Below are 16,987 nucleotides of genomic sequence, written 5' to 3'. Positions count from 1 at the left end.
ACAGTCAAGCCCAAAATTATTCATACTCCTGGTTAGGGATAACATCAGACTTTACTTAATAGAAGTTGCTTAAATTCAACCAGAGTTTTATTTTTATTTTTGGATCAGTAATGATACAGGCTTCTGCTAAAAGATTATAAGACGATGTACAAGAGGCATCCTTGTGGAAATAAATACATATTTCTCAGCTTTTTTTTACATTTGAACAAAAACATAAAGTTAGAATTTGCCAGGGGTGTGAATAATTTGAGGCTTGACTATATTTATTTTTATTTATTATTTGTATAATTTATCAAAATATTAATTAAATAGCTATTTATTAAAACAAAAAGTTTTAAAACTGTAAATGTTTGTATTGCATTTCTGTTCAAATTAAAACAATGTGGGCGAACAAAGCGCTCTTTCAAAACAAACCAATCTTGGTGGATCATCATATTTTACAGGTACACATTTAGCAAAGTTGATCTTTCTGCAATAATGCAGTATTTTTTAATTTCAACTTTATTCAAATGAATAGGTAGTACAGTCGTCAAATAAAAAAACAGCTTTGATGAAAAGATTCTAGAGGTAAGAGTAATAACAGCCAGCTAAACTCAAGTGGGAGTAACTCTGAAGGGAAAGGGTATGGAGAGGAAGTCAGTGGTATGTTTAAAGGGACTGAGAGGGTCTGTCTGTGGGAAGCAGATCTGGAGCTGCTCTCAGTTCAGTTAGCTGGTCTGTGGTGCAGAGTCTGAGGTCCACAGGCAGGGCAGGCCTGTCAGCAGCAAGGCACTGAGGCGCACTGGTGCTAATTGTGCCCAGACATTTAGCTTGGACCAACTCTTTCTTTCCTCCCTCACTCCAGTAATGGTGCACTGTGAAGAGAGTGAAGCCCGATGCGGATCCCGGGTCACACTTCCGTACCTCTGCCAGATCCGGGGCAGGAGAAAGGGGGGAGGAAGGAGCCTGTTATCTGATCTGGTGTGTGTGTGTGTGTGTGTGTGTGTGTGTGTGTGTGTGTGTGTGTGTGTGTGTGTGTGTGTGTGTGTGTGTGTGCATATATGTATGTGTAAAGGTAGTAAGGTTAGACTTTGTTTTTGCAAACTACCTGGAACTAACAATAAAATATTTTTTTAAATATTAGCTTGAATGTTTTTATTTCCCTTCTCTGCCACTCTCATTTTCTCATCAGTGGTTCCAATTTGAACTGAACACATCTGGATTAGAGGGGTTAAAAACAGGCCTGTGTGCATGTACAATCAGCTTGGCACCAGCCACCAGCCAGTGTAAGTCGTTTTGAATAGTGTCAGATTGGTTGTTGACATGAAATGCTGATGTGCAAACATAGTGATCTACAGTATCTGAACTTTTTTTGAATGAATGAATGAATAATGGGTAGCTGGAGTTTCCAAGAGGTCTACGTGTTACACTTAATTTACTAAATCATCAGGGGTGAAAAATATATCTGAAATAAAGTACAAACCGACTGACTAGGTCAGGGTCTACTAAAAATGATATGTGGTCATTCCTGTTGAGATTGGTTACTTTTAAAGGTTCAAGAAACCCTTTTTAAAAGATTTTCACGAGTTCACACTTGCAATAGTTTCAGAATAAAGCATATTTGGCGTGCTGTCCGGGGAGAGGGCTCTGAGCTCGGGGAAGACACCCAAACTCGAGTTATTCCTCTTATCAGGAAACAAAGAGGAATAGGGATTCGAGCGAAGTATCTAGCCCGGCCCCAGAACGCTCCCCCCGGGATAGTAATGCTTAAGAGGTGAGGTGACGGGGTGGTGGAGGGATGCTAAAGTCGTAAGATGCTGCAGATAAGACAGCTTTGGTATATATAGGGGTTTGGTCAAGAACTGATTGGATAATAGAATAATTGTCAATGACGTATTTGATACTGAAACTTCTGCGCGTGCTCCTCCTGAAATTTGTTTATAAAACATCACTTAACAGATTTGTGTGTGTTGAGCATCACTTAAGACATTGTTAGCACCTTTCAGCTTTAATTGTGGGGAAAACTGGATAATTTTGAGCTTTTGTCAGCTAATTTCATCTTCTGGGTTTAAAATGATTTTTGGGGCCGGATCAAAATCAGTGACGTAGCGCAAAACTGCAAGTGGAGTGATGACGGGTTTCTCATTATTATTCATAGCGGAGTTTTCTTATCCTATGAGAAGAGCCTGCTTCTTAATTATTCATTACTGCGTGTGCTTTCCGAAGGCAGGACAGACCTGCCAGTGCCAAAATGTGTGACCCTTTGTTGAAGACTGGGTGAGACCACATCCACAGACCGACAGCATACATTATTTAGCCGTTCATGAAGGGTCGTTTGTGTTTGTTTCCATGATGCACTGGGTTTGTTGCATGTTTTTTTTCCCACAATACTGTCAGGGCCGATACAGCAAAGCTGTGTGCAGAAAGCATTTTTGTCGGGAGAGCTGTATGAGAATTGGAGAATGGCAAACTTTGTCTTTTATCAGTGGAGTTGGATCACATTTAGACACATCGCCATGCTGCTGTATTCGCCTAAATCCTCCAGATTACCAGCAGGTCTAATGGTTGAAATAGGCAGGGCAAGAGACCTGCTGCACTGAGTCTGCATTCAGACCCAGGGATTGAGGGAGAAGTCCTCATTTATATTGTTTATAGAAACACGATTATCTTAATAATTATATAAATTGTGGTTATGTGTATATAAAATTCAGAATAACAAACGTAGCAGGGCATTAAAATACTGTTTATTTCTTTGCATCTTAACTTTGTAAGCTATAAAATCATGCATCTCCTCACGGTTTGTGTCTCATTTTGTGAGCCAACTGACAACAGTTGTTCGCTCCCCTCCTTCTCCCCTGCTCTGCTGGCCACGCCCACTCCTGCCTCTGCTCGCAGCGCTCCACGCCCATTACGATGCATTTTTTAAAGAAATTCTGAGGTAGAGTTTAACCGAAAGTGAGGGGTTTCATGGCCCTTAAAACCAAACAAACCAGAGCACTGGTTGTGTTAAAGCAAACCATACTGTAATTGTGAGCGAACAGATACAGAAATAACAATAACAACAATAATAATAATAATTTGTTGTTGTTAAGTATATCAATTATATCTGTGCAGATTACATAAGTTGCAACATCAAACTGAATGAACATTTGTGATTTTTACTCAAGGTTGGAAAGTGCAAATTTCAAACCCTGTCTGAATGAAACTGCATAGACTATTTTGGGTGTAAAAGCAAATGTTTATTTTATTGTGTTTATCACAGGATAGTAGTGCTTCCACTAAAGTTGATTAGAATATTGTTGCATGTCAAGTCAGGTTATCATTAAGAGATGTCTCTCTTCAATCATATTCACTCTTCATAAGAGGACTTCACATCCAAAGCCAGGAAGTAAGGTTTTGTTTTGAACATATTTTAAACCCATGCATATATTGTTTGATGCAACAACATAGTCAGCTTTTGTTGCATTTGGTTCTTTATAGTCTCCTTGGAATTTTATTGGCTTTAGAGTCTTGAGAATTAAGTGAAGTAATTGTGACTTATAACCATTTAAATAAAATGCAACAAATCTACACGATGTGGAGATTGATGGAACTGAATAACAGATTTCAATTGCAACATAGCATAGAGAAAACAGACAGCCCAGACAAAGTTTCCTCTCTGTTAATGCTGGATTGGTGATGTGGCATCAAAAGACAAGGAACAACAAGGATGTTTGGTAAATACACATAAAATCAGAAGAAAAAAGAAACTCACCTCTGCCAATCCTACGTTTTTCTTCTTAATGGCATACTGTAGGCAGTGGCTGAGAGTTCGCGTAAGCAGGAGATTTGTAGATTTACGAATCATGTCATCAATTTCTGTAGAGCTGAACATGAAAAATGATCTAATTAGGAATGAAATACATGCATACATGACTTGGATACATTTTCTATAAAGATGTTCAGCAAGGCTCACAGAAACTGTATCAGTGGACTAAAAAAAAGTTGGGGAGATTTTCAATGTCGAACATGCTTATCTTAAATTGCATACACTACTGTTTAATTTTTTGTTGACAGTTTTTTTAATGGCATAACATTTAAGTTAGAAAGCATAACCTTACAGTATAGACGAATTACCGGTTTGTAAACCTTCAGGATGCGCAAGCAGCGAGGTTGCAGAAAAAAAACGGGAGCGCTAGCATTTACAGAGAGGGAATGACATCCGATGCGGTACAGAGTTTGTTGTTGTATTAGAGATTAGTTATATTGATTACATGTTATATATATATTATTTACATAATGCTTTTCCAGTGATAAGCACAGTTATTCTGCAAAATTAACGTTAAAGTGAGCAGCATTCATCTGACAGGTCCATTTGCTATAGCACCCTCCCAATGGATATTGGATAAGACGAAATGGCCAAGCATCCAGCCCCAAATACAGAACTAAGTCACTGAAACTCCAACTGATTTTACAAGAGAGAACTTAAAGGCCTACAAGTCTTTGGATGCCAACAATTTTGTTTTGTGTGGTCATCTGCAAGATATAATGTTCCATGATTACTGAAGGTTCTGCCTAGCCAAAGACAAGGAATAAAAGACAGAGCTATACAAGGCCTGGGTTATCATCAACAAGCAAAACAACTGCATTCTGACAGCGAACTGCACTTGTATGACAGGGTATGTGAACTTACATTTTTACATTTCATTTCATTTACAAGTATTCAGTGTGTCCGCAGTTTAATTAACCATATTTAACTGTTTTTGATGAAGCCATTGCTGCAATCAAAACAGAGTAATGTTTATGATTCAGCATAGCGTGAACTAACATGATATAAAATGAAAACTGCAGAGTCCAGCATGTTTAATTTAGTGCTCACTCCATTCAGCTCTTATAATGGCTGTTAGCCAAAGACGTCTGCGGTTGGAATTAAAAAGATGGTAAAAGTTAAGTTTTCTATTTTTAGACTTTTAAATCCCTGGCATCCTACCGCACAAGGCGTCATGTTTGCTATTGCAACCGGTCTTTTTTTTGCAACCGGTATGCACGGTTGAACTCGTTTGACGTCATGTGTGACGTAGGTTGGTAATTACCCTATATACTTAAAAAATAATCTATTTTCAAATAAATTATGTTATTTTGTTATTAGAAAATAAAACTACAGCAGTTTTCAAAAATATATTGTAAAAAAAAAAAAAGTTTGCTGACAATAATTAGAAAAAGTTAATTGAGTAACAAATCGGCTCTTAAAAATGCCTAAAAATGTAAAACATTTCCATTTTTAATAAAACCAATTATGGTGAGCATAAAATATTTTTTGTACATTTTACACTACTGGCCTTGCTGAACTTTTACAGCAGTCAGTGATGCAAATGATTTTCTGTCAAATGAGATCAGAATAACAAGCTTTGTAACATTTTTTGTGGTCCAGATTTATATAAGCAGTTCTCTGATTCAGAACAACCAATGCATATGTGTTGAGTGTGTCCCATTACAAACATTACTGAGAAATAAAAAAACACAAAGTGGAACCAAAAAGATCCAGACATTGACTAAAAAGAGGTCTACACTTACAAACACTCATAGACACGGACTATGGGCAGGATTTAAAACCACTCATAAGAGCCCAATAACACCCTCTGGGTTTCAGCAACGCATGTTCCAAAAACCAGAGCGCAACCACACACAGATATACGGCTTAAATCAACACGAAGGGGAAGAGGGGGGATATCACTTTTCTTTACTCTCCTCTTCTTTTATTGAAGGGTAGCAGGGAGGGAATGGATAAAGGGGGCTAATTTTGTCACCCAGCAGTCCTGTGCTCGTTAACACCAATGCAGCTGCATCTTCCTCCACTTCCTCGATAGATCGGTTCACATATAATTAAAAAGAGAGTCAAAGGAAAGAAAGGGACAATGTGTCTCAAACGTGTCCGTCAATGTGAGCCAAGGCCCAGGGTGCAATAGCTTTCCCCCTCGATCTGGGCAACAAATGCATTCCTCGCAAATTACTTCTAAATCGTCTCTCATTGTGTTGAGAAAAGCAGAGGAGGAATTTGAAAAACGTTTCTCTTCTCAGCAGGGGGAAAAACTCAGAATTCCCTCTGCTGACTTGGCAAGAAGCGAACGGAGTAAGGAGATGGTGAAGAGAAAAAGGGGTGCTATTCAATCACAAGTCGATGAAGCTGCTTAAGTACAAATAAAGAGAAGGTTTCCTTCTACACTTCCATTTCAAACTAAGTTTTGTTCTAATGTCCATGCATGTTGAATCACAGTAATTGGTTTATCGATGTTGAACAAAAAATTATAGCTCTGACCATACAAAAGGAATTGCTCCCAGGCTTTGCTTCATCCTCAACTAAGGTGAAAAAGTAGAGCCTGGCATTAAATTGAAAGGAAGACATTGGTCATTTGTGATAATCTGGGAACTGACAATGTCTGGATGATCCAAAGGCCTCAGGCTATTCCTCATGTTAGGAGGGAGGGAGCAATGAAACAGAAAAAGAAATTGTAGTCTGATTAAACACAGACGTTTTACTGGCATTTGCATTTGATTTATTCATCCATTCTACTCTTCAGCAAAAACTGCTGGTCTGATAAACAACGATCTGAGAGAAACCGATGAGGGGAACCAACGGAGACTGAAAATGCCCAATTAACTTCATTGGAAAACAAGAAACTAAACAGATGAAGCAAGCACGACAGATACAGCTCCCACTGGTGAATACTATTAGCAATTCAACCATCACAAAGAGTAAGGTTACAGCTTCAGGTTAACACGATAAATGGGTAAGGGAGAGAGGTCTAAAGTTCGCTGGACATGCGTTGGGGGAGTCACACACACATTCCCGCCGTCTGGTCTCCAGGCACCTGCACATGGACTTGAGTCCCTTTCCTCCCCCTCTGACTGCATCTCATCTCAATATTAGCGGAGGGAGACCACAAAGACTAATTGCCTCCGGTGGACTAGTCTGGGTTGTATGCAGAGCTGTTCCTTTGCGCCTTTGGTGTGTCAATCATAGGTTTCCGTTTCCAATAGCAACAGGCTTTTTTTCCTCTCCTCTACACCCTTCCATACATACCCAGCATCCTGAAGCCTTCATTGGAGACCTTTGGTTGAACGCCATCTGGCTGCCTATTGCCCTCTTACTCAGTCGCACTTGTGCTAATAGGAATCCATTTTTTCCAAATATGTCAAATATGAAAAGATCCAGTGAGTCGAGCCATTATTTGACAGTGTTCCTAAATTAGCTGAGCATATGGGGATTCTGGCTTGATCTGGAGCCCTCGGACCCCACACGCCGAGGCACGGACTCCTGCGAGCGCAGCCAAAAGAGGTCAAATGTTTATTGTTGAATTTTAACTGACATCCGAGCAAGGGGATCGGCCACGTTCTGAAAACCACATAGGACATGACTGGTGGATGTGAGGAGGCAGTGGGTAGCCAAAGTCTCAGTAGGGGTCCCAATAAAAGTGAGACAACTTCCTCCGCCAACATACATACAGTATTATGCATGTATAGACACCTTTAAAACACAATACAAATGTAAAACCGCAAAGGCGCCCTTTTTGAATAGTATTCCCAGAGTGTTTAAAAGCCAGTGTTTAAATATAACCACTATGTAGTGGGTTGGTTCAGTGCTCATTATACCAACATATTTGACTGTAGAACACCACACCTGATCAAACTGAATTAAGTAGAGAGAGTGGATTTTGATTATGCACTCAAACATAATCCAAAAGGGTGGCACAGTGGCTCAGTGGTTAGCACTGTCGCTTCAAAGCAAAAAGGCCACTGGTTCAAGACCCAACTGGGTCAGTTGGTATTTCTGTGCAGAGTTTGCATGTTCTCCCAAAGTTTGCGTGGGTTTCCTCCCAGTGCTCCAGTTTCCCCCACAGATCAAAGACATGACATGCGGTATAGGTGAATTGGATGAACTAAACTGGCCGTAGTGTATGAGTGTTTATGAGTGTTACCCAGTACTGGGTTGCAGCTGGAAGGGCCTCTGCGTAAAACATATGCTGGAAAATTTGTCAGTTTATTCCGCTGTGGTGACCCTATGGCTGGGCGATAGAATCGGTATCGGCATTTATTGGCCGAACACTATTTCAATATCGATAAAAAAAGTTCGGTATGTAGTTTCGGTATAAAGGCTATAGTATCATTTGCACGAAGTGAAAATGTTGTGCAAGCGGCACGCACGTGAACTGCGCACATTTTCCAGCCACACGTAGCTAAAATAACATCTGAACTTTTCCGAATGCCATGAGCACACCTCAAGTCATGCAAGTAGAACTAACCAATCTGCTTTACACTTTGTATGGAATATACACATTTCAGTAATAACGGCACACTAATTACCTTGGACAAACACAGCACACCCAAACATTGCAGCGGTTTTTACTTTTCTCCATAAACTTGTATCGGAGCAGCAGCAATGATTTGTATTTGTCCATTTGTCACCCTCTGAGAAAACGCTTGATGGTTGCCATGAGAGACCCCAGGAGAGCGCAAGCGCAAAGTTCATTGTAAATAGTTAAGGAATTCACACACACACGATCGTCACTTCAGGTCAGAATATCAACACATGCGAAAATGAGTGCCGTATAGCAGCAGTGAGGAGATTGTAAATTAAAAAGGTGTAAGGATGTCGCCAGAATGGCTTTTTGGTTTCTTTTCTTGTGCATCCCAGCCACTAGCAGCCCATCTGAAAGAGTGTAATTTATTCATTCATCTTCACAATTTGTAATGTTGCAATATGTATTTGAATAATGATGGTTGGTTCCTTAACTTGAAAGCTCAGATTTATCATAATTTGTGTTGCTGACAGAGTTTCAGGTTTACTGTATGATTATTGTTCACAACTTAAAGTTTTATTTGATTGTTCAGTATTAACGCTTTACCATTGCTCACACTTTGTAACATTTTATTAATTAAGTTTAAGTTTAGTTTATTTTATTATGAAAAGATGATTTTGTTTAAATATTTTTGTTTTTGACTATTAAAACTATTTGCCTTATTAAAGTTGGTAAATTAAAATAAAGTGGTTAAATTACAAAAAAATCCAAATATTCCTGAATGTATTGTTGATAATATTCAGTAATTATCGATTTCGAATGATATGAAACATGATAGCATGACAATTTTTTGGGAACATTGCCCAGCTTTAGGTGACCCCTGATTAATAAGGGACTAATCTGAAGGAAAATGAAAGAATATAATCCAAAAGTGTATGATTTAAAATAGATGTTTACATTAAAATAAATAAAACATTTATGATCAAAGTCATGCCGTGATATTCGAGAAAACTGCATCAAGTGTGTGAAATTACCTAACTTTATCATATCTTATAAAAACAAGAACCATAAACACATATTTTTGCTTCAATACCTTCTATTATATAGACATTTTGATAGTCTTCATAACACAGTTAATGCTTTTGGACTTTAAGTTAGCATTTTTGTCAACAAATACAATCAAATTATCATTGAAGGCACTAAATATTTAAATATCTCAACAATCATATTCTATTTCTATTTCTATATCTATTTATTCTATTTATTCTAAATCTATTTATTACATGCAAATGTTTTTAGCATATTTTTTCCCATAAATCATCCTGCAGACAGGATTGGACTCCTGCGCGGGCCAAATTCTTTGACACCTCTGATATAAACCAAACATCACCCTCAACATCCAGAGCGACTATTTGCTACAGAATCTGGACAGTCGAGAAGAATTTAGCACGCACAGACTCTGTCAGACAGGAAAAAGTTATTATTGCTCATTTAAAGTCATTCCTAGCAGTGATTGTAGAAAGTCAATCCAAAAACAATACTCTGACAGCACAGATAGTCCTGGTCAAGGCAATCATAACTTAAAATTAAGCCAAAGTATTTTTTTTTACTGGTTATGGTGGACATAATTTATCCAACCACTGTAAAAGACATTGTTAAGCACGCTTGACTGGCTAGACAGCATCATAATCACTAATGTTGATGATAATAGAGGTGTAATTTGGTAGGATGCCGGTGTCTACACATTCTCTGTTCCCTCATTTCCTCAGTAAACCTCGAAACTGCAACACACACCTCAAGAAATACAGAAAAAATACATGTAACGATTAAGTTCCTTAAATAAGACATCAGCTTTTAAGGTAATCAGAACGAGTTGCTCAAAAAAAGAGACAGGGAACATCAAAAAGTCACAATTGGAATGATTCGTCCTTTTACATTGCTCAATCAGGAGAAGGCAGACGGAAATCCCAGCGATAGATCAACAGACAGTGACCTTTAGTCTTTACCCCCCGACCTGCTGTTCCATTCAGGAGATTAAAAGAAAGGGGTGAGATATCACATCACAACACGACATGAGTGGGGTTAAGGGGTGGCTGAGAGATGAATGGGTACAGATATTCATGCAAAAGTTAGAAGGTTCAGTAGTAAACAGAGGTGAACAAAAACTATAATGAAAACTATATTAGCACCCATGATGTTATATTTATTATTCAAGTTTTCAGTTCAATTCAAGTTTATTTGTATAGCGCTTTTTACAATAATTATTGTTTCAAAGCAGTATTACAAAAGGTGCACATTATTGCATCACAATATAGTTGAGTTAAAGTTACAATCAAATCAGAATCAGAATCGGAAAGAGCTTTATTTTAGGTATGTTCACATGTACGAGGAGTTTGTTTTCACGACAGAAGCTTATACAGTGAAACAGAATGACAGAGTAATAATATAACTTATTATATACAGACATAGTTACCTACAATCTTATAACATTTACAGTTGGAGTCAGAATTACTAGCCCCCCTTTGATTTTTTTTTCTTTTTTTAATATTTCCCAAATGATGTTTAACAGAGCAAGGAAATTTTCACAGTGTGTCTGATAATATTTTTCTTCTGGAGAAAGTCTTATTGTTTTATTTTGGCTAGAATAAAAGCAGTTTTTAAATTTCAATTTAGGGTCAAAATTATTAGCTCCTTTTATAAGCTATATTTTTTTCGATAGTCTACAGAACAAACCATCATTATACAATAACTTGCTTAATAGGGTATATGCCGAAGCATGCTAATAGGACTTTTAATTTGCCAGTAACCTGGGTTAAGCGCTTCCGGTGAACTGTATGCAATTGCAAAATTGGCGCGTTTAAGGTCTGTTTTCTTTAAAAATCAGCGATCTCCACTGGCTGAGTGATATCTGATATAAAGTAGGTCTCAGATTGTACAAGAAGCACTGCATTAAATTACATTTTTCCCAGCCATGTGTTTATAATATAAGCATTTATTTTACCCCAGCATATTCAATGGAGGTTCTGCACTAGCCTGCCAATTCTGACAGGTGCGTGCGAGTAAACGCCTTTTTGTCTCGTTTTACGCTTGAGCAACTGAATAATTGCCAAAGTCTTTTTAACTGATTGTATTTTAATTACATTACAACATCGATGCTGTAAAAAGAATCGTATAAAATGCAAAAAAAAAAAAACTCACAATAACCGGTCACCGGAAGTTTATCAGTATGGGAACAACACTAGCTCGGCATATACCCTATTACCCTAATCTGCCTAGTTAATTTAATTAACCTAGTTAAGCCTTTAAATGTCACTTTAAGCTGTATTGAAGTGTCTTGAAGAATATCTAGTAAAATGTTATTTACCGTCATCGTGGCAAGGATAAAAGAAATCAGTAATTAGAAATGAGTTATTAAAACTATTATGTTTAGAAATGTCTTGAAAAAAAATCTTCTCTCCGTTAAACAGAAATTGGGGAAAAAAATAAACAGGGGGGGATAATAATTCAAGGGGGCTATTAATTCTGACTTCAACTGTAGGTGATGTCTATTTGTACATGTTTAAAGAAGTGCATTATAACTGCATTTTTACCTCATTATCACAATTAAAACTATATATATATGAATTTTAATAGATTATTTAATATATAATTTTTTTTTTAAACCAACATTTAATTGACAACATTTTTCAGTCTGGCTTCAAAGCCTTCCATGGTACAGAGTCTGCTCTCTTAAAAGTTCTTAATGATATTTTAATGACCACAGGCTTTTAAGTTTGTGGATCACAGGTCTCTTATGTTTTTATGAACATTTGATTGGTTTTACAGGTATGTACAGTAGTTAAAAGGTATTCCAAATTGAAGTTTTCCTTAAGTTTAGTTGCTAATTCATCCTCAGTTGTATACCTTACTTTTGGTATACCATTTGGATATTTTTAGTGGTTGTTATTATTTTCTCTATATGGTCATAACACTGCTCCAGAATTCAATGCCAAACCACCTTTGTCTTGTGCTTTTAATTCTTAATTCTCATTTTTCATGCATTTCACCTTATTTTCTTTTCTTTAGTTTTATGTACAGTACTTTGGTCATCTAAGGATGATTTATGTGCTTTAATGTGGTAAATGAAACTGAATTAGTTAACTGAAGATGTCTCTGCTGTATTAATGTATATATTAGTATTTGATAAATGGTAGTCTAAATATAAGACAAAATCTTTGATCAACTGGGTATTATGCGTCTGTGCATTATGCTTATAACTATGGATTTCACTTTATTTATAGAGCACTTTAAAAACACAGAAGTGAGCCAAAGTGCTGTACAGAAATATACAACAAAATAAGCATAATAGTACTAATAGTACAGTTGAAGTCAGAATTATTAGCAGGGGGAGGGCTAAAAATTCTGACTTCAACTGTATATAAAATACAAGATAAAATATAGTTAAACTACTTAAAAAGGCATATAATTAAAATAACCAGTAAGTAAGATAGTAGCTATATGTACTGTTCTGGTGTGAAGGTGGAGTCCCAGAGCCACAACCACCCATTACATTACTACCATGGACCAATGCAGGTGTTTTTCAAACTAAGCTAAATTTTCTGGAAAATTTGATTTCGCAAGCTGGATTGAACTACTAAAATGAACTTAGTTTTGGCTTGATTTTGTCTTAAATGGGCCTTAATATGCAGGATATCCTAAGTATGAGCAATAAGAAACATGATACTTGCCTTAATTCAATTTACTCACAGACGTTATATAACAGGTTGCTAAACTGGTCTTTCATTTATAAATCCAAAAGCGCCTGTTTGTTTTCTGCACTTGTGAAATGGACCTTTCTTCTGAGAAAAATCATAAAGGGAGATCATACCGAAGCGCCATTTCGCAGAGCCGTTGATTCTGTCCAACAGTCTGCAGAATGGGAATTCAGGGTAGGCCACACTAAACAGCCCGGCGCATCTGGCAACCTCATCAGTAATTCTAAGAACTCATAAACTGACCAGAGATCAGTCAACACTGGGAGAAATTCCTTGAAATAACACCCACTAGCACCAAGCATGCAATTAATTAGGAAAACACACAGAAACTGTTTGCTGCTGATGGAACTTCCTCTGAAGTTCACCGGTTTGCTCAAGGGAACAGACAAAGACAATGGGGTCGGGTTTTTTCATTTCATAAGCGAAGAATGAAAGGTTAAAAAAAGGCAGTTCGAAAATTGGAATGTAAACTGGCATCCAGGCAGCGTGATTTGCTAATGAGAACTTTTGGATGGGAGGATTATAGAAGCAGGTGTGAAACAGTTTAGAGTGCATTTGCCCATTCTTACCTAAGGTGCAAGTCCTCCGAGTATTTCAGACAGGCGTAGATGAATTCTTTGAGTTGCGAGTATACTTTAGGCACAAATTCAGAAAATGGCAGCTTCTTTGGAAAAGGCATCTGTTGAAAATAATAACATATATATACACATATATATTACAAACAAATAAATAAACTATAGTACAAAATGCAGGTGTTTTGGAAAGTTGAAAACCCCTGAAAAGCTTACATGTAAATGAAAATTCTGTCATCTTTTACTCGCCCTTCACTTGTTCCAAACCAGTTTGAGTTTTTTCTGCTGTTGAAAACTCTACAGAATGTTTGGAACCTGTAACCACTGACTTCAATAGAATTTGTTTTTACTATTGTAAATCCTTAATAGCTATGTTTCCAATTACCTATTTTTATGCGCATTTTGAATACGCGCATAATAAAATGGTTGATGGAAATGCCAAGATGTGCATAAGTTTTGAAAATGTGCATAAAAAACGTATGCGCATAACAGAGTAGGATAAACTTTTTATTAGATAAGAAAAGATTTGCATAAACTACGATAGAAACACTTTTACCGAACAAATTCCAGTATGCGCATTAAAAAAGTCATGTGATTTTTGTTATAAGAGATTATGTGATGATGAAAATGTGTGTGAATGGACAAACCAGCAGGCTGAGCACATTGTAAAACATCTGAAATGTTGTTTTGGTCATTCTAAAATGCCAGTATTAGTGTTATAGCATTATTAATTACCTCCAGATTGTTCTAGAGCATTTGTGCTCTGTGTCTGATGCCTTCAAACGCCACAACGCATTCATAAATGCCATGTCAGCATTTGTCTTTTATTTGTCCATTTATTAAATAAAGAAAAGATTCACTCAGCTTCTCCTACCGCTGCCAATTCTCTTTTTACTTTTGATATTTGGTGCCAGTTAATCAGGAAGTGACGATTTTGTTCTTTTTAACTCTTTAAGTGCTTTATGTCATGTTTTTTATGCGATATTCCAGTTTTGCGCATAAAGTTAATTCGCATCTTTGGATGGAAACATAACTACTGATAACAGGTTTCTAACAATCTTCAAAATATCTTCTTTTGTGTTCGACAAAACAACAAAAAAAGGTTTGGAACAAGTCAAGAGTGAGTCAATGACAGAATTCTTATTTTTAGTTGAACTATCCCTGTAAATTGTGTTTTGTTTGTGTCTATACAACAAAAAAAGTCATTTTTGACTCAATGGAGCCTCTTTTGGTTTAAAAAACCCTTGTAAAATTATCCATGACGTTATCTGAGTCAAGAAACATTTTTGTAAAACATATTCAGACATATTCCCCATATAAAACATAGTTTTGAGACTGAATCAGCATGATAAGCATATGCACAAAATAGAAAATTTGTGATTAAGATGGTTTACTTGAACTGTAAAGTTGTCTGAATAATTCTTTCAGCATATGACTTGTTTTTTTAGATGGAAGACAGTGTATGCTTCATGCAGCTCCATTGAAAGTGTTTTAATGTCATAAAAATGTGTGATTAAAATAATAATTACTGAACATTTGTAAGCAAAAGCTGTTGATGCAATACATAGTGAACTTTTCTTTACTAAAAACTGTGTGAAAAAGAGAGTACAGGCATCAACAAGAAAGGTAGCATCCTTTGATTACTATAACAGTGCTGGGCAGTAGCTCTTGTTGACGTCAATGGGAGAATTTAAATGTATGGCACAGCCCAACTCTTTCAGAGGATGCGCATGTTAGTAATCAACTTCTTGGACAGCAGGAGAATACTTGTGTCTTTGTGGAGACTGGAGGGTGTGGAACTGAGAGAATCTGTGAGAAAATCTGTGGGATAAAAGCTTTCTTATGTGCCTAATGCTCACCTTGTCGAGCTCTTGATCCTGGAAGGGGAACTGGCCAGTTATTCGCTGGTACTCTTCAGGGGACGCTACGGGAATCGGACTGTAGTTGTCCTGATCCAAGATTTGCCTAATAAACACAAAAAGTGTGAGGAGAGACATTAAAGATGAAATGATAAACCTGAGGGCCACAGAAAGACTAAACAGCATAAAAAAATATTCACTGGCCTCATAGGATTATATAGCTCAGTCATGGCTAACAGACACAACAGATCTCCTTAAATGCCTGTTCACATAGTAATGATATTCTGAGCTGTTGGAAGACTCCAAAGCATCATTCTTTTATGAAGTGAGTCAAGTGTCTTTGACGGGGTTTGAAAAACAACTCCAGCAAGGTTACCATAACCTTTCCCTGTCATCCGCTCTCAAGATTCAACCTAACAAATCGCAACTATTCCCCTCCAAGGAGCTTTAACATCTTTTTTTCTTACCAATGAATTGACATTTTTTGGGATTCAACACTCTTTAAATGGATCCCAGAACTGAAACGAAGAAAATATTTGTCCTTCAAGCAATATGATTTAGTCATATGGGGGTAATTTGATCAGAGATTTCAGATGGTTTGGCCGGACAGCATTTCGCTGTCCTTCAGCTGTCCGAATATTAATCTCAGAGCACTGAAGGTATTAGATTCAGGCAATTTCCTTAAATGGTACTTTGATATAGGGCATTAAAATGGATATCTCATTAAAAAAATGGATGTATGGTTAACTAGTATTGAATTGCAGAGCAAATGACGTACAGTAAACACAATCTGATTTACGCTGAACGCATCTTGTGTTTGGGCATAACCCTATTAGCCTAATTCCTTCAGTATGGATTTCTCAAGGGTCATAAGGTGATACCCAAATCATCATTATTCTGACTCGCATGACAAATCCAGGCATAAAGAAGAAGAGAAAAAAAGAAGAGAGCAGGAAATCACCTGAAGGACTGGTTCCATTTTTTCAGCAAGATCTCACCATATTGATCCCTCATCTCCAACAACATGTCAAACAACTGGTTTACAGGAAAACCATAACCCTGCAGAGAGAGAGAAAGAGAGAGAGAGAGAGAGAGAGAGAGAGAGAGAGAGAGAGAGAGAGAGAGAGAGAGAGATGAAAGCAAGAACCAAATGAATTCAGCTCTCACTTGAATAGCAGGTAAAATTAGGTTTATACATTTATGTCCACATCAATTTTTTTTTTTCAAACAACAACTTAAAACATTATTTTTCTTATTGGCTTTTAATTGTATTTCTCCTAGCACATTGGCTGCTATACTAGCAAAATAATTTTTATCAGACAATAAAATGATTGCCTGGGTGACCAATTTTCTTAGCTCTAGAATCTACCTGGTTAAAATGGGAGATTTTATTTCAGATAAAATGTGTACTTCAGTTGGAGCTCCCCATGGTTGTGTTTTATCTCCGTTATTATTTATTCTATATACAAATTTTTGTGTGAGATCATTTAAAAATAGTTATATTGTAAAGTATGCCGATGCTACCACTTTGGTGAGCCTTTTAAATG

General features: G+C 37.0%; 1 protein-coding gene across 2 annotated transcripts in view; it reads right to left on the bottom strand.

Moving 5' to 3' along the window:
- Nucleotides 1–16,987, bottom strand: part of exoc6b (exocyst complex component 6B) — a 168,653-nt gene that overhangs the window by 56,204 nt on the left and 95,462 nt on the right. For both annotated transcript variants that reach the window (XM_056461351.1, XM_056461352.1), the window contains exons 13-16: nt 16,402–16,499; nt 15,441–15,546; nt 13,579–13,688; nt 3,734–3,845 (exon numbers count right to left, since the gene is read on the bottom strand). In XM_056461351.1, coding sequence (XP_056317326.1) covers nt 3,734–3,845; nt 13,579–13,688; nt 15,441–15,546; nt 16,402–16,499 — 426 coding nt within the window. The remainder of the gene's footprint in view (nt 1–3,733; nt 3,846–13,578; nt 13,689–15,440; nt 15,547–16,401; nt 16,500–16,987) is intronic.

Source organism: Danio aesculapii, chromosome 7 (assembly GCF_903798145.1).
Source record: "Danio aesculapii chromosome 7, fDanAes4.1, whole genome shotgun sequence".
Lineage (NCBI taxonomy): Eukaryota > Metazoa > Chordata > Actinopteri > Cypriniformes > Danionidae > Danio > Danio aesculapii.
This window is presented reverse-complemented; position numbering and strand designations above follow the sequence as displayed.